The following is an 18,625-nucleotide window of genomic DNA, read 5'->3' on the forward strand; positions in this document are numbered from 1 at the left end:
CATTTCTTCTGGAGTTTTCTCAGCTCTGCTCTTCCACCCTTCTTTCCTGGGGGGTCTGTCTGCTCTCTCATTTCCACCACCACAGCTGCCCTTCTCTATACCGGTTTTGCTCTTCGATACAGCAAGCAGCTTTAGAGCTTATGAGAGAACAACTGCCAACATCTTCCCCAAAGCTATAGCTATTCCCCTTAATTGGTTACATATTTTCAGATTCAGCTTTGAAGTTATTTTCAATTACATACATAGTTTAAAATTATTTAATTTTGGAGTTATTTTAACTTAATTTTAATACATAATTTATTCTTATAACTATTAATTTTTAGTTTCTTATTTATTTTAGTCATGGATTTTTTAAAAATTTTTTGTTATTTATATGAGTCATTTGATTTTAGAGTTGTTAATTTTAGTTTTATTTAACAAAAAATTATAATAGATTAATTTATTTAGCAAACACAATCTTCTCTGTGCTAGGTTTTTGGAAAATATTCATAAGATTAGGATCCCAGTCCAAAGAAGCTTACAGTTTTAGACAACCTCAAACACATTATAGTGTTATAAGTGCTGTTAAAATGTATACAAATGAAATTCTATGGAGATGACTAACTCTTCCTACAGTAGTTAGTGAAGATTTTGTGAAAGTGGTAACACTGTACTCTCCGAAAAAAGAAGAAAGGGAATGACATTTGATACATGTGCAGAGTCCGAAGGTTATCATTTTATTTATTTCAGATTTATCTATTTTGAGGGATTTCAGTGGGATTTGTTATGGCAATTTATTTTTAGTTTTTAAGTGTTTGCTTTTTATTTCTAGTTCTTTAGAGTCCTGGTCATGTAGGTTCAAAATCATGTCTAATTGGGCCTACAACTTTATCAGCAAATGGCTATTGCTATTATCAGGCACAGACACCAGACTCTCCCTGGGGCCCCGTGTATGTCATGGGGCTCCCAAGTATAGTCTTAAATATTCACCCATGCTACATATAAAAGCACTATTTTGGAAATGACCTCTAACAAGAAATAACTCTTTTAATTTTTTTTGATTTTTGTTAAACAGTTTAAGTGCACGTAAGAAAATATGTCAACCACATTATACCGTGAATTCGATTACTGAGCATCTTGAAAACATACACCTAAACTAAGAATTATGTGACTCAAAAGACAAAAATGTTGGTCTCCTGCAAATGAATGGGCTCATGTGCCAGGGTTTCAGAAATGCACCCCAAGCTCTCTGTGCCTAGGGGACTCTGCCACTCACTGCCTGTGGACTGTCAGTGCTCAACGGAGCCAGAGTCATGGCTGCGTCTGAAGCACTTTTGCATGGTATCTCTCTCCACCAAAGACAAGAGCTACATCAGACGAGGCCCCTTCAAGACCTGATCCCCATGGCCCTGTCCTAGAACCTTCCAAGGAAAGGCTAGCTTAGTTCATGGGTGACAGTGTGTCATGTGGTGGATGAGCACGGGGCCTGGGTGACTGTGTTCCATGGAAAACATGAGCATATTGTGCACAGAGCTCACTGGGAAAACCCTTGGTCTAAGTCACTCATAGACTGATGACAATTTACATCATTAAGCTATGGGCCTGTCCTACACTTGCTTTCCAAATGGTGGGCAGAAGGGCCTTGATTGCCCCAAGGGTAGGCAGACCCAGAGACAAGAATATCAAATTCTTGGCTTTTCTGTGGAGAAAGAGAATGTTAGGAGATACAAACAGGAGATTGGCAGCCAAGGCATCAGGTAGTGTCTGTGACGGGCGAGAGTCCCACCCAGGCAGAGTCCTGGCACAGACTGCCTTCCTATATGTAGCCCAGTGACCATGGCATCAGGGTCTTTTCCTGGGTGTTTAGGAAGGCAGGGGGTAGGACAGATGGGCAGGCCCAGCTTTGCAGGCATGTGGTACAGTCATTTTTATCTTTGAACCTGTGACTTGTAACAGAGCATGTGCATGAGGACGGAGAGGAAATGCCCCAGGTGGGCATGTGCATCTGGGCAGGCACAGCAGGCCATGAGAAATGTGCAGCCCAGCCCTTGGCTTGATCTAATTAGGTTTTTGGGCTCCTGTGCAGGAATGGTTTTTTTTTTTTATTTTAAATGCAAGCCTGTTACTTGGCCTGGTGCTTTTTCTTTTTTTTTTTTTTTTAATTTTTATTTATTTATTTATTTATTTTTGGCTGTGTTGGGTCTTCGTTTCTGTGCGAGGGCTTTCTCTAGTTGTGGCGAGCGGGGGCCGCTCTTCATCGTGGTGCACGGGCCTTTCACTGTCGTGGCCTCTCTTGTTGTGGAGCACAGGCTCCAGTCACGCAGGCTCAGTAGTTGTGGCTCACGGACATAGTTGCTCCGCGGCATGTGGGATCTTCCCGGACCAGGGCTCAAACCCGCGTCCCCTGCATTGGCAGGCAGACTCTCAACCACTGCGCCACCAGGGAAGCCCAGGAATGGTTTTTGACGTCAGTGTTTGGGACTTGCCCTGACCCCAGAAGGACTCTTGCAGCCGTTCCTTTCCCTGATTCTCTTTGGTAAGCCAGCTAGCCTGCAGTTTAGCTTTTATCTCTAATGAATCTACCAGTCTCCTCTTAATTGCTTTTTACCACAAACTCCATTATTTTTTGAGGGAACTCTTCAGTTTGAACTCTCCCACATTCTGTTGCAAATAAAGTCAGCTCCTTTGGGAAGACCTTCAGATCTCTTTGTTATATGACCTGCTTCTCCCTGGGCAAAATCTCTGAACTCTAGAGCAGAAGGTAGGGATAGGCACACTTCTCTGTCACCTGCTTTAGGAGCTGGAGGGGGTGGTAGCCTCAGGTCATCTTGGCTTACCAATCCTAGCATGGACACCTTGCTTTTCAGACAGGGGCGAGGACAGTTGGGGTTCCAGTATTTTCCGTGTACCACACCCAAGGTAGAGCCTTTGTCCATAGGGACAAAACCTCTGTCAATAAGAACTGGACAGAAGAAAGATCCCCAATCTCTTGGCCACTCTTGCCTCCACAATGAATACCTGGGAAGAGAATGAGAACATGTCAGCACCCTGCCTCTCCCAAGAGGATGTTATAACACTCAGACTGGGAGCTGGAGGGAGAGGGATCCTGTTGTCCGTGGCCATCTGGGGTAGACTTTTGTCATGTTGACCTGGGACGGAGTAAGGAAGAAGTAGGTAGTGATTCAAGTTCCAAAGACTTTTGCTGTTCTCACTAAGTTTTTGTAGGTTTTCTTGAACAAATTCTCCTTCATTTGTTATATGCCCATAGGACCATTTCTAGAGACTTTTTTTAAAAATTAATTAATTAATTTATTTATATTTTGGCTGCGTTGGGTCTTCGTTTCTGTGTGCGGGCTTTCTCTAGTTGCAGCTAGCAGGGGCTACTCTTCGTTGCAGTGCACAGGCTTCTTATTGTGGTGGCTTCTCTTGTTGTGGAGCACTGGCTCTAGGCGTGTGGGCTTCAGTAGTTGTGGCACACGAGCTCTGTAGTTGTGGCGCATGGGCTTAGTTGCTCCACAGCATGTGGTTTCTTCCCAGACTGGGGCTCGAACCCGTGTCTCCTGCATTGGCAGGTGGATTCTCAACCACTGCACCACCAGGGAAGTCCCGAGACTTATTTTGGAAAAATAATCTTTACCAGTTTCACCAGGGAGTCAGAAGTGGCACTTCCAGCAGGAAATTTTGAGATCATTTGCTATTCAGTAAAGCTAACAGATACAGGTTAATAAGTGGAGATATTTTTAAATCTTTGGCATTTACAGTCTGAAATCTTTGTTCATTTCTGCTTTCTCTTATTTCTTCTGGTTCTTATTTGGGGTGGTTTGTTTCCTTTTGTGGTTCGTTATGTTTGACCCATGCTGGTCAACTAATTATAGGGACTTCCTTATACCAAGAATGAAGGTACCATCCTCTAGAGTAGTTCGGCATTTGTATGGGTCACAGACCACCTCAGACTACATTCACAGCTTGATGTGACCCCTGGCTGGTCAAACTATAAGCGCAAATCTGCCCGTACCCTTGTCTTCCCTTTTCGTCTGGTTGCCAGGCTTGAGGGTGAACAGTGTATCTTATCCTGTTAGGCTCTTTGGGGTCCCAGTGTAATGTGGGGAGTATTTCCTCTAAGGTTCTTGAGACGGTTAATTTTACAGGTCAACTTGCCTAAGTCACAGTGACCAGATATTTGGCCAAACATTATTCTGGACATTTAAGTCAGTGGACTTTGAGGAAAGGAAATTGCCTTCCATGATGCCGGTGGACCTCATCCAATGAGCTGAAGGTCTGACTAGAACAAAAGGCAAACTGTCCTGGAGCAAGAAGGTATTTTGCCAGCAGACTGCCTTCAAACTTCAACTGCAACATTGTCTGCTCCTAGGTCTCCAGCCTGACAGCCTTTGGATTTTGTATTAAAATGTACCTGTGGGATTTTAACTTATGGAGGTGACCAGGTGATGACACAGAGGGCAGTGCCATTGAGAGAAGACTTTCATGACTTACACTTCCCAAGAGGAGGGGGCCCTCTACCCGACACAGGGCCACATGATGAAGCATCAGTCTGGTCAGGAGACAGAAGCAGGAGTGAGAGGAAAGCATGGCCCAGAGCCTTTATTGTGGTTTCCGTGGAAAAAGCGAGACAGGCAGGAAAACAGTTTAGGATTAGAGAGTGTGAATAATGTTAGCCGGCTCTAGGCTATATGGGTGGTCTCCAGTTTTCTGCAGTGATTTAGGGCAGGGGAAATACTGGCTTGGAGTGTGAGAGTTAGATAAAGAAAGCTGTTGCGGGTATGGACTTGGGATTGGTTGTTTGCATATAAAAGGTATGTTCACAGTTGATTATTATTTCTCCCAGGCCAGCAAGGCCTCCCAACATGTCAAACCATCATGAAATACAAAACATTTAAAATATGATTAATATGCCCTCAGACTGCTGCATCAGTTCTTCCTGAGTCGGCCCACCCTGCAAATTTTGGATTTTTAGTTTCTATAATGAGCCAATTCCTTAAAACCGTCTTTCTCTATAGATAGATAGAGAGATAAACATGCAGCTGGTTCTCTGGAAAGCCCTGACTAATACAGCTTCCTTCCTGTTGCCTTGGCAGATGTCTGCTGAGGCCCAGCTTTGACCTATATATTAGAATACGCTTGTAGCAAAAATAACTTTGGGTCTCAGATATTCTGATTGTAGGCTTTCCTCCAGAATTTGGTCTGGCAGATCTCCACTCTCTTTCTACCTCTTCATGAAGATTTTTTTTTAATAAATTGATTCAAACTTAATTTCTTTCCTTCTTTTTATTTTTTTTTTTAGCGGAAGGGTCAATCCAAATAATCTAGACCACCTGTGGCAGTTGTCTCCCAATTGTCCCTCCAGGGGCCCTCTCACCCCTCCTGCTGATCTTGGGGTGATCTTTGTCCCTCCAGGCAAACTCTCATACCCTCCTTGTATGTGGGGTGGGGTGGGAAGTGGGAAGGTGTGGACAGGCTCCTATTCCCTCTGGTGGCAGTTGCGGTCAGCCAGTGGGGAGCCTTAGCTGAAGATTTGAGGAAGGAAATAAAGTGGTCAGGGCATTTATTTCCATGAAACCTCCTCGTGTGAGGTTTCCTAGGCTCGCTATGTCCCTCAACTGCAGGTCTCCCCTTCTCTCAAGGCAGCCTCTGCGTGGTTTTCCCACCCAAACTATTAGAGCCTAGAACTGGCAAAATCTCCGTTGCTGCTGCTTGGGCCAGGCACCTGAACTGGGCCTTCTCTTTTCCTTGTACCCCAACCATACTTAGGTAGTTAGTTCTTTTGTAAATAAACACTTTACAAATTATCCTCCCTTAGTGTGCCAGCTCCGAAGTCCATACTTTGTAATGTCCATACAAGGTAATGGTTGCACTTCTCTCTCATCTGTGTTTATCCTATTATTCACTCAATCTAGTGTGCTCTTTAATTCAACTACTATATTATTCCTATGTAATATTTTGACTTTGTTCTTTTCTGTGGTTTCTTTGTCTTGGGTCTTACTGCTAATAATATTTTCCTATATCTATAAGGTTATTAATTAGCTTATTAAAATTTTTTGATCTGTCTTATCCAACAACTTTATTTCAAATACAGTAAGTCCCCTATACATATGAATGAGTTCTGTTCTGAGAGCGCATTAGTAAGTCCAATTTGTTCTTTAAGTCCGACAAAGTTAGCCTAGGTACCCAACTAACACAATCGGCTCTATGGTACTATACTGTAATGAGTTTATAATACTTTTCACACAAATAATACATAAAAAACAAACAAACACAAAGAATAAAGAAAACATTTTAAATCTCACAATACAGTACCTTGAAAAGTACAGCAGTACAGTACAACAGCTGCCATACAGGGCCTGGCATCGAGTGAACCGGCAAGAAGAGTTACTGATTGGAAGAGGGACAGGAGGTGGGAGACGGTAGAGCTGAAGGATCGTTGGCAATAGGAGATGGAGGGCAAGCTGCAATTTCACTCATGCCTGATGTTGATGGCACAGGTTCTGATTCCTTGCTGGATTCAATTCTATCTACCCTCTTAAAAAAATGATCCAGTCATGTCTGGGTAGTAGCTTTTTTTTTTTTTCTCATCACAGATGACATGGTACCACTGGATTGCATTCTGAACGGCTGCTGCAAACTTTGTGTACCGTTCTATGTGCGGGTCCTGTGCCACAAAAACTAACAGTGCCTCCTCAGATAAAGAAAATCCCCTTGCCCTTTCCTGCATTGTGAATCTGTTCGGTTCTTCAGTTGCTTCTTCTTCCTCTTGTCTCTCTTCGTTCTTTCTCTGGTAAAGCGCACAAAAGCACAACCACTTGTAGAAGATGCACGCAAGTGACAACATAACTCCAGACACGTGAACTAACTTACATGATTGGACATGTGAATGCACGTTTGCATCTTTGAAAGTTTGCAACTTGAAGTTTCATATGTAGGGAGCTTACTGTAATCTGTAACATGCAGTCTGTTGTATTTCTCCTGTGACAGCCACACTCAGTGTGTAGTTATGTGGGCATGTGTGCTCGTGTTCACCATGGTTAGCAGATACCCTGTCGCTCTGGTTGGTACAGTGCACCAGAGAAGGGTAAGGTCCTGACGAGTTCAAGGAGAAGGGGGAGTGTCCCCAGAGCAGAAGGTCCCAGGCACCAAAGGGCCACTGTTAATCTTTCCTCCGTACTGACCCCACCAGGCAGCTCCTGTAGTCGGGGCTTCAACTGTAAAGCCTTAGAAGAAATCACAGTGGAAGGATCAAGTCTCCCTAGTAACAATCCCCCTGCCCTTGGGGCTGCGTAGAAGTAGGGGGATGGAGGACAAGTGCTCGGAGGTGTCTGGTGGGACCTACATACCAGTTGACACGGCCAGCCTGAAACACACTGGCACCAGAGAAGGAGAGGCAGCATTTATCTTGAGGATGCGGGGTGGGAAGGGGCAAGAGCAGAACATGTAAAGGGCCTCTTCAAGCCCATTCTCTCACGGCCTTCCCTTCTTCCCCCAGCTACAGGCCACTCACGGCCTTCCCTTCTTCCCCCAGCTACAGGCCACTCCTGTGTCTCCAGGTTTTCTCATTGATTTTGGTTTCTGAAATCTACATTTTTTCTTGTCACCTCCCAAGCTCATCCAGGGTTGATTCTGAGGTGGGAAGCTCCCGATGGCAGGTCTGGTGAAACCCCCTGCAGGGGCCACTCCCGGCCTGTCCCCCAGCCCCAGACCCATCGGCCCTGCAGATCTGCTCTGCACTCTGCCCTCCATCTTGTTATCTGGAATCTTTCATCGCCACTGACCAGAGGGAATTCTGGGCCACATTTGGGACAGGTCAGTCCTGAAAGAGGGATTCAGACAGGGCCTGAAGAGTCTGGGAGGGGCCTGCACTAGAGAGGAGAACAGAGGTCTCAGAGCACTCTCAAGATGGCCGAGCAGGAACTCCTGTTCCACTAGTGACTGCTCACGAACCTCAGACAGGTTACTTACCCAGGCTAGGCCTTGTGTCCAGATCTGTAAAAAGAGACCAAACCTGGATAATGATGCTGAGCACTGAAGCTGATTCCAGGTAATAGGGAAGCGGGCTGGGGTTGGAGCTGTGACTTGTCAGGTCTCCAGAGTGTCTGGGAAATGTATTTGTGTCCACTGAGTTGGGGGCCCAGGGAGCTTCACGGAGAAGCAAGCAGTCACATCCCTCCATGCTCCACACAGAAACATGCTGCTGACGGACAGAGCAGAAGTCACCATATGAGAGAAATCCAGCACAGCCAGCACGAGGCCACTGTGGGTTGAAGGAAAGTGACAGTTCCAGGGACCACGGGTGGCCGAGGCTGCAGATCTGAACTGACCAAGCGCTTGCTCGCATCTCAGGCCCAGCAGCCCTGCTGGGGAGCCCATAACTGAGCCCACTGTCAAGGGAGGGCTTTCTCACTTCCAGACACTACTGAACTGGGAAGGAAATCTCTGCATGAGTGGAAGCAAGATTCTGGTGACCACGTACATGTGACTTCACCTGTTCTCACTTGCTGGCGAGGTGACAGGGCTATCTGGGTGACAACAGGTTTGGAAGGAGTTTTCACAGAACACCTGATGGCACTTTGGACACAGTGGACCTGCAATGACTCAGGGCTGCTCCCTGACCATCAGGGGTCCAGACTGGGGGCTGTGGTTGCAGGACTCTTCTGAGAGATCTGTTAACTAGTTAAGATTCTGTGACCCAGACATGTTTGCCAGGGGCAGCTCAGGACACGGCTTATGGGCTCAGTGCTGGGCCAGCAAGTCCTAAGCCAACCCAACCTCAACCACTGCAGGACGTGGCAAGTCCACGGGGGCAGGAGGGAGGGTGCCCTGGAGACTGGCAGAAGACAGGTCTGTGGGTACAGGGGGAACAGGCTTGGAGCTGAGTCCTGGAACAGAGCTCTGAGGATGGCTGACCTGAGCCTCCTGGCCAGGGCCCTTTGCTGTCTGCTTCAAACCAAGCCTTTCCAGCAGAGCCTCAGTGGCCTGTGGGCCTGGAAGAGCCTTCTCCATTCTCAGCTCAGGGCAAATCATCCAACGCTAGGACGACAATTATGTTGGCCACCACTGCCCCGCAGGCCCTAGGGCATGCCACGTCCTCCATGAAGTGATGCTTTGGCCCTGAGCCATGCCAGCTCTTCTGGAAGACTCACCGAGGAGGGTTCAGCTCCAGATGGCCAGCCAGCTGCTGGGTGCCCCTGTCCTTCCCCACCCCCATCCAGGGAGGAGCTCAAAGCACAGTTGGGGTAGGGGTGCGAGATGGCTCTGATGAGTCAGAAACAGGAGCAGGAAGTTTCTTCCATTATTTTTATTTTATCAGGCCTGGAGCAGACTTCAGATGGCCAGGAGGGCTCAGAGCTGGACACATTTAAGTAGAACCCGTTGGCACTAAAGCAGACAGGCTTCCAGGGAGAGGGCCAGGAGGGCCCCATGCATCTGTCACGGCCACCGTGTCCAGAGGAAACTCAGCAGCAGGAGGAAGGTCTGTGAAGTCACAAGGGTCAGGAAGCTCCTGGGCTTGTGGACGCTGCCCAGAGAAGTGAAGCTGGGCACAGAAGGAGGTCTGCTCTCAGGAGGAGGGGAAGAAGCATCAGCATTGGGTGAGGCAGCCTGCTTCTCGGAGATCCACTGGGCGAAGTAGGAGACCTTGGTGAAGACGCTGGGGCTTATGGGCTCCTGGCAGGGCAGACTCCAGCTGGACAGCCCAATCAGAAGCCAGGTATTATTCAGCTGGCAGACGAGGGGACCCCCAGAATCTCCCTGAGGAAAGAGAGGGCATGAGTCATGGGGACCAAGATGGAGAAGGACATGCACTGCTCAGACAGTGTGAAGACACCAGAGTGGAGTTGAGGAGCCCTTGTGGCAAGGTGGGGATGTGAGTGAGTTATTCTCATCAGAATCACCTGGGCAATTTGAAAGGTCCAGACACAGGGTCCCACTGCAGACCTCCTGGATCAAAATCTCAAGGGTGGGGCCTTGGAGCCCATTTCACGTCTACAAGAATACACAGGGGGACCCCAGGATCTGGATGCCAGGCTTCTGCCCTTCCAGCCCCATGTGGGAGAAGGCGCCCCCCCCCCCAGTGTCCTCCAGAACGGCCATGGCAGGCCTGGAGGCCTCTAGCTAAATCCTCTGCCTAGTACTGCATCCTACCTGGGACTTCGTTTTTGACTCATTAAGGACTCTAGTTTTTCCTCGATTTCTTGATTAAGCATCTTTAGAAAATGCCAAGCTGTTGGATGTGCTCAGAGGAAAAGAGGTGATGCCTGTGCCCAGGCTGGTGGGGTGGCTGGAATTGCAGGGGATCCCAAGGGGCTCCCAGAAGAATGTGAGGAACTTTGAGTGTGGGATGCCAAGGCAGGAAGGCACCTGCCACCATGGGGCAGAATGCTTCCATCCCACAGGGCAAATGTGGGGACCAAGGAAACACAGCACCCCTCCAGCCTTCTGTTGAATGAGCATGCCTGAGCACGCTCTGCGTGTGGGAGACGATGAGGTGACATGCAACACTACAGGGACAATGCATCCCACACATGTGCAGACTCCAGATGTGGAACAGAGGTGCCCAGAGGAGGGCCTTCAGAAAGCTTCTCTGACAGAAAGACTGGAGGGATGAGCAAGGCCTGACTCTGGAAGATGCAGGCAGAGGTGGCCAGCATGCTTGGCATGGCTGAGGCCAAGGACTAGCAAGGCCAGCTCCCAGCTCTCATCAGCCAGGGGCTGGGGGTGAAGGGAGCACTTAAGGACACTCAGCAGGGAAGTGATGTGACCTGAATCGAATTCTAAAAGGATGGCAGGGTGGTTCTGGGGCTGGGTGGAACACAGCCAGTGGGAGGACATGAAATGCTGCAGGGAGACCTGTCAGGACACGATTGTGGCAGCAAGGGTAACAAAGACAGGCAAGAAACGGTAAGGCACAGGGTTTGCCCTATATGACCCTTCCTCTCCATCTAAGGAAAGAATGGAGCAAGACAAGAAAACAGGATGAGTGCTGAGGGGTGGGTCCTTGGTGTGCTGGTGTCAGAAGAAGGAGGAAGAGAGCAGGAAACACAGGAGGGGCCACCCTCTGAGTCTGATGAAAGATGCTGGAGGGTGCACTGCTGAGTGGGGGTGGGAGGATGTCCACCAGCAGCCCCGGTGAGACCGAGGCCTTTGGTTATCTTGATAAGAGCAGTCTGGAGGAACAGCAGGTGCACAAGTCTGATGGAGTGAGCTAAGGCAAGAAAGAGAAGTGAGGAAGCAAGAGAGGGCAAGTGCAGACACCCTGGGGCCAGCCCTGCTGGGAAGGCAGGCAGAGAATGAGGGCAGTGGGCAGAGGTGGGAAGGGTCATGTGGTGTGTTTTCAGATGGCAGCATGTTTCTAGGAGACAGAAAGTGCTAGAAAGAAGGTGCAGGAGAGGGAGAGGAGGCTGTGTGAGGAAGCTTGTGGGGCCACAGCCCCAGAGGAGGACATGGCCCCTCCAAGGTTGACTGTGATCATGATCTCTTTCCTTGGGCTGTCCACTTCCCTTTCTGGGCCTCAGCTTCCCCACCGTAAAATAGAAGCACTACCCAGAGTGGGAGAAGACATTGACAGTGCACGCACACAACATTGGACTCACAGCCCACAGTTCAATTTGAAATAAGGGCAAAAAAACGTGGATAGACACAACAGAAAAGGCAATACCCATATGAAAAAGTGCTTGCCTTCATTATTCACCAGAGAAATGCAAACGGAAAAGCATGCAATGGTTAAAATGAAAACGGTGGACAGTGTGAAGTCTTGGCAGCCACATGGAGCAGCCATTGATGGTGGGAGTGCAGATGGGTCCGAGCAGGTTGGAAGGCTGCTCTCCAGTATCTAGGAGAGGTGAGCATGTGCACATTTTATGGTGCAGTAATTCTACTCCCAGGGCTATACCCAGCCAAACTGCGGACCCATGTGCACTAAAACACACGCACAAGGATGTTCACAGCAATGCCATTCGCAATGGTCTCAAGCAGGAACTACCCAAATGCCGCCAACACTAGAACGGAAAAAGAAAATTACAGTATATTCACACAACAATAAGCAATAACAATAATTCACAACAATAATACAGTATATTCACACAACAATTACAGTATATTCACACAACAATAATAATAAGTACAACAATATGACACACAACCAAAACTCCACACAAGATGGACAGACCTCACAGACCTGACTGAAGGGGACCAGCCGAGGGTGTGTCGAGTGAGATTCCATTTAAGTGAGTCCTGACATGAACCCACAGGGCATTAGCAGCCAGGTTAAGGTTACTCTGCGGTGACAGGAAGGAGGTGTAAGACCGTTTGGGTGCCTGTTACATGAATGTGTCAATGTCTAAAAAAACACATCCTACAATACACTTGTAAAGTATGCCCTTTTCTATGTATGCTGTCTTTCAACAAAGCTCCTAAAAGTTATCAAGAAACTGGATGGGATAGAGCAGCACCCTTTGGGGGCTTCTGTGCTTCAGCTCTGATGCTTCAGGATGGGGTGGGCCCAGGAAGAGGAAGTCAGGGGCTGGGGCAGGGTTCAGAGAAGACACAGAGGAGAGGTGACAGATGCCGCAGGAGAGGAGAGGCAGCCCACGTCACTTACTCGGCAGATGGACTTTCCTGTCATGAGGTCCCCGGCACACAGCATGTCATCACGTATAGAATAGGTATTGTTGTTGGGATCTGGCCCCTGGAAATACGAAGTACAAACCTGGCTGTCGATGACACCAACCTCTCCCTCCTGCAGTGTGTAGGGAGCAGACAGGACCCCTGTGTGTGTGGGGTAGAGGGGTTCAGATGTGGTGTGTACCCTGGGAGAGAAACCAGCTCCCTCCTTAACCTTCCTGCTAATAGAGATGCCATCAGTTCTAGCTGCCAGGACTGGGGAAGCCGTCAGAGATGTGCAAAGGTGAGGCGGAAAGACATCCAGGGCAGACGAGAGAGCAAATGTGAGGGGCCTGTGGTGGGAGGACGAGGAGGGAGGCCATCGTGGCTGCAGTGGGGTGGGAGTGGCGGGGAAAAAAGATGAGGCAACATCATAGCAGAGTCCAGAGCAAGCAGGGCCTCCTCACCAGGATGTGGAGCTTGGATTTCATTCTGAGCACACTGGGAAACCACTGAAGGGTTATATTTAAAAAACAACGAATCTGGCTGCTATGTGGAGACAGAAGCGGAGGCACAGTGGGTGGACGCTGGAAGTCCTGGCTTGGCCAAAGTATGGCAGTGATGTCCTTAACAATGCCCAGTAGGGTTAGGTGGCATGACAAACAAGGCATGGCCTTGCCTCTTGAGCAGCACCTGGTCTGGGGACATTGCCCACGTGGGTTCTGTTTCTAGATCCTGCTCACAGATGGAAGGCATCTTCCCATGGCAGCACGGTGTTATGGTGACAGCTCGCCCCTATGGAGCCCTTGCTGTGTGTGCCTCACATGTCGCTGGGCTGGCCCAGGCTCAGCAACTGCGGTCAGGGGAGGGTACGGAGGGGGAAGGACAGCTGCCAGCTGAGACTCCCTTTGGTGTCATCTGCTCCCTGTCCTGGTGGCTGCTGCAGCCTGTGACTCCCCTTCGTGCCCCAACTCCTGCCCTCCCACCTGTCTTGGAGAATCCTCCTTGCTCTGTCAGTGGTTCTTAACAAGTGACAGTCCATCCCAGGATAGTGTCTTTGGAAATGTTGGAGAGTTGGCTGTTCTCATGACAAGGCGTTGTGACTGACATCTGTGGCCAGGAGCAGGGATGCTGGCACTGGCCTGCATAGCAAAGAAAGTCCTGCCCCAAATGCCTCCACTGAGATACGAAATCATGCCAAATCATGACCTACAAATCATGCCAAATTGACATTCTCCTCTTTTTTTCACTCAATCTTATTATTTTTCTAAATCAAAAGCATTCACCCTAGAGCAAAAATCTTTGCCCAACATTTCTCCTCTCTCGGTCTAAAAATATGCAAGCCCAGCAAGCTGGCAGAAAGGGCAAGTTCCACTTGAGTTAAGGGGTGAGGGAAGTGAGGTTCACAGATGTAAAGGTTCTTAAGCCATAAATGCCCCAACTCCACCTCCCAGGCCAGAGAGCAGGCCTACCTTCATTTCCTTACTTCTGCCCCAAGTAACTTCTACAGCAGTGGAAGCTCAAGAGGTGTCCTGAAGGGGCCTGGCCCAAACAGGGCCTGGGAGTCAGGGTGGAATCCTGAATGGCTGAGTCAAAGAGCTCAGGTGCCTGATTCCAAAAGTTAGAGATGCTCAGAGTGTTTTGAACCATGGACCGAAGGAAACTTGAACTGATAGCAGACATGCTATCAGGTCTGGAAGGGGTCCACAATGGTCACTGCTCTCCCCCCTCCTCCTCAGCCCTTGCTCTCCTCGCCTGCCCTGCCCCCACTCACGTTCCTCGGTGACCATCCCCCAGCCAGTTATCCAACAGGAGGTATGAGGGGGCAACTGTGTGTTAGGTCCCGGCAGGCAGACGGGGCGGATGTAGTCGGAGAAGTCCACAGGCCGATACAGCTGCAACAGGGTGATGTCACTCCCCATGTAGTAGTGCTTGTTAAAGTCAGTGTTGACGATGACTCGGTACACAGATGCCTGCCGGCTGTGTGAGGTAGGAGTTTTAGCCGATAGTACCCTAGCAGGACTTTGTAGGCAGATGGATCATGGGACCTGTTGTGGGGAAGCTGCGTTATCACCCATGTCCTCTGGGTGCTGGGCCAGCATCCTCGCCCTGGCTGCCTACCTCCCACCCCCTCCTCCTGGTGAGACCCCACCGTTATTCAAAACCATGCTCTCTCCTCCCTTCCTAATACTGAGGTAGGTTTGATTGCTGTCCATAGCCTCAGCACATTTGTCCTTTGAAAGTTTCTGATGGCTTTCCCAGCACGCACCAGAATCAAAGGAGCAGAGAATCTTTGTGCTGGAAAGAAACGTTGGGGGTACATCAAACTGTACCCCTTCAGTTTAGATGAGCGGAGACTTGGCTCATTCCCAGCTCTGACCAGAACCCTTGGAAGTTCTCAGGGCCTGGGGTGATTCTCAGAGACCCCACTTCCCAGCCCAGAATGATGCATCCCCCTCCTGCCCAGTCCTCACACGCTGATTTCTCTAAAAGCTGGTCCTCCTCTGTTGACAGGCACTCAACAAGCCTTTGTGGAGCAAATGGAAGAGTGCATGGAACTAAACTTCTGGCTACTGGAACATGAGCAACTTTCCACCCACATGTCCTGCTTGGGCTGTCTCCCTACCCAGACTCCTCCCACAAGGCCCCTCCAGCTCCAAGCCCCTCCTCTGATGGGACCCATAGCGCTTCCTCTAATAGTGGCTCAGGGTCTACCCTCTTGCACATTCTGGCCTCCCATCCTGCATCACAGTAGTTGGGCTTGTGTTTCACTTTCCTGGTAGGATAAGAAACTTCAAGGTGGGTCCTGCATCTCCATGTCCCCCACAGTGGGCCTCACATGGGGCCTGGCACCCGTGGGTGCTGAATGAATGAATAGAACCCAAGTGGGATCTCAAAGACAGCTGATGCCAGCAGCTCTATCCTCCTGACTTGGAGGGTGACACTCTCCCCACCCACTCTGGGCACAGAGCAAGCCCAGGATGCACCTGAGGGGCAGCCCACTCTCTTGACTGCTGTGTCCCATCTCCCCGGACAGACGCCATCTGCTTTATGCCTCACTCTGGCCTGTTGGGACGGTGGTGACCACAGCTCCTCTTAGGCACATGCTTCAACAGAAGTGACAAGAAGAGCTGGGTCCCAGGATGCCTCCAGAGAGAAACATGTCAGACTGTGCAAGTGGTCAGGACCCAGGGAAGCCTCCAGCGGTTGTTCTGGAGATGGCCTGTGGATAGCCTGGCTTGAAGGGGGCAAAATGCTTGTCCACACCAGGGCCTGATGGATGCCCCCAGCCCTGGGAAGTGGGGGCCCTGGGACTATGGTTCCAACACAAAGCCTGAAGCATGTGGCCAGAGACACTACACACTCACCACCATTTGCACAAGAGGAAAGTAAGGCTGAGATCTTGTGGACTCTCTAGAACTGGGCAAGATGTAGAAACCAGAGTCCACCTTGAGTGGGAACAAGATCTAATTCCTTAAGTTTAGGGAAGATAGAGTAGACTGGAAGCACTTTCAATGGAACTAAAGTCTATTTTCCAGTATTTATTGATCATCACAGTTTGAGTTAATTTCCATTTAGCTACTTAAAAGTAAAGTACACACAGCTGAGATAACCACAACATCTTGGCAAGTCTTACCAAAGTGTGAGGAGGCATCCCTGGAGGGAGAGATGAGGCAGATAGCCCCTGTCCTGGGATATGTGACTCAGACAGTCAGGAGACTGGAGTCCAGTGGGGAGCAAGGACGGCCTTCCAGGGAGAGGGAACTGCTGAGTCAAAGGCAGGGGCAACAGCACACACAGAGACACCTGGTGGCAGTAAAGCCTGAACAAAGCCTGGGAAAAAAAAGGCTGGGACAACCTTCATCCCCTTCTGTTCTGCCCATTTGTGCTCCCTCCGCATCCCACCCAGCAGCGGGCTGTGGGGAAGACATACAGTTGGAAGCAGTGGGCAGCTGAGGCCACCCAGTAGGCACTGATGAGGGCGGCTCCACAGATGTGCTGACCATTGTAGAGCAGGCTGACCTGCCATGGCCACCGCTTCTCAGGTGCGTCCCGGCCACCAAAGATCCTCCCAGTTACGGCAGGCCGCCCACACACTGTGGAGACAGTCCCAGCCATGAGGCACCTGTGTTATGGATGCCAACCTCGGTGCCTCTAAATGTCAGCATCCATAGGACCCAGGGCCACCACAGCCCATCCTCCCACTTCACAGCTGGGAAATCCACGGCCCAGGGTGAAATGACATGGCCCACATAACAAAGGGCCACCTGGCTTCGCTGTTGATGGCAGCGCTAAGGAAGCAGCCTGTGGGTCTGGAGGGGGCGGGAAGGGAGGCAGCTGCAGAGGGCCTCAGCACACCAGCCGGGGGCAGAGGTCTGGGCTGGGAGGTGGTGCTGCTCCAGACCCCTTCCCAGACCTAGTTCACGTAACTAGCACCCCGCTGTTTGAAGTCCCAGAAACGGAGGCCTTCCAGAGCGATGCCACTGAGATGAAGTGGTTACATCCTTCTCACCCAGCCCAACATTCTAGAGAGACTGAGGCCAAATGGAGCATACTCTGCTTGACAATTCCCCTCTGAAAGCAGTACTCCCTCATTTCCCAACTGAAGAGGGTGCGGGGGCCGACAGGGACCGGCCAGGTCAGGACTCCAGTCCTTGGGCTGAGGACGCTTGAGATCTAGCGGGAAGAGCCGGCGGGGAAGATGGCCGTCCCTTCCCCCACCTCCCATGCGCCCCAGGGACCCAGGGACTCCTGAACCCGCTGGGCAGGTAGAGGTCCTACCTGTCTACCGTCGGGGCGGGGGGTGGGCAGTAGGGGGAGGGGAGGGACATATGAGGGGAAAGCGACCTTGACTCTCTTGCCCGCCTGCCCACTCACCCTCTTCGGCGCGCAGTGGTGGTCCAGCTGCGGCTGGCTGTGGCGGTCCCGCTGTGGTGGTCCCAGACACCTCAGTGTGCAGCAGGAGTGAGTGTAGGTACAGCAGGATGACAGCCAGGGTGCAGGCTCCCCGCCAGCCTGGACCTGAGCCCCCAGCCCCCTTGATCTCCATGTAGTCAATCCTGCATCTGCGACCTGACTGAGCCGACAGCGGCTCGCGCGGGCCCTGGGGGGTGCTGGGAAACCGCCTCCTTTTGTGGGCCACACCCCTGACCCGGACCTGACCACCTGCCGCTCGCGCACACACACGCGCGTGCAATTGGAGAAGCAGCGTGCCACGTGTGTGCGGAGCTCTCGCAGCCATGGTCCGTAGAAGGCAGTAATCGCTGGGAGCCCCCCGGCTGAGGCGGAAAGCAGAGGGCACACAGGACCCCTGCGTCCAGGGGCCCCAGTTTGCAGGGAGACATCAGGGCAGCTATGGCACTGTGCCAAAGAATAAACACTGATGCGTCCAGGGACCCCAGTTTGCAGGGAGGCATCAGGGCAGCTATGGCACTGTGCCAAGGAATAAATACTGATGCGTCCAGGGGCCCCAGTTTGCAGGGAGACATCAGGGCAGCTATGGCACTGTGCCAAGGAATAAATACTGATGCGTCCAGGGACCCCAGTTTGCAGGGAGACATCAGGGCAGCTATGGCACTGTGCCAAGGAATAAATACTGATGCGTCCAGGGACCCCAGTTTGCAGGGAGACATCAGGGCAGCTATGGCACTGTGCCAAGGAATAAACACTGATGCTCAGAGGTCAGGTGCTGCTATAAGTGTCACCAAATGTGCCCAACTTGCTTTCAAGATCCAGGGCACTTTGCACTCATCTGTTCCTCTGCCCCCACTCCCCATGTGATCAGGTCAGGGCCACCAAGGGTAACATCCCTTTCTCAGACTCACTTGGTACTGTACAACATGACATAATCATGGGGTGGATACTCACAGGTCTTTCCCACACTCAGCAGGAGGGAATTATACAAGAGCATGGGTCGTTAGGGGGTCCAGCCACTGACCTCTAGTGACTCATGTCCTTCCTTCTCAAATGCTAAATCATTCACTATGCCTCAAGGTCCCCAAGAGTCTCATCCCGTTAAACTTAAAATTCAAAGTCT

The 18,625-nt window shown here is 50.4% G+C and overlaps 1 protein-coding gene across 1 annotated transcript; it reads right to left on the reverse strand.

Annotated features, from left to right (window-relative positions):
- Positions 1 to 9,417: 9,417 nt before the first annotated feature.
- Positions 9,418 to 17,830, reverse strand: LOC133091378 (serine protease 40-like). Its single transcript, XM_061190607.1, is given in 6 exon segments — positions 9,418 to 9,738; positions 12,587 to 12,753; positions 14,363 to 14,584; positions 14,587 to 14,636; positions 16,523 to 16,685; positions 17,467 to 17,830. Coding segments are annotated over 6 exon segments (1,287 nt in total).
- Between the last annotated feature and the right edge of the window lie 795 nt (positions 17,831 to 18,625).

The sequence above is a fragment of the Eubalaena glacialis genome, chromosome 1 (assembly GCF_028564815.1).
Source record: "Eubalaena glacialis isolate mEubGla1 chromosome 1, mEubGla1.1.hap2.+ XY, whole genome shotgun sequence".
In the NCBI taxonomy this organism is placed as follows: Eukaryota; Metazoa; Chordata; class Mammalia; order Artiodactyla; family Balaenidae; genus Eubalaena; species Eubalaena glacialis.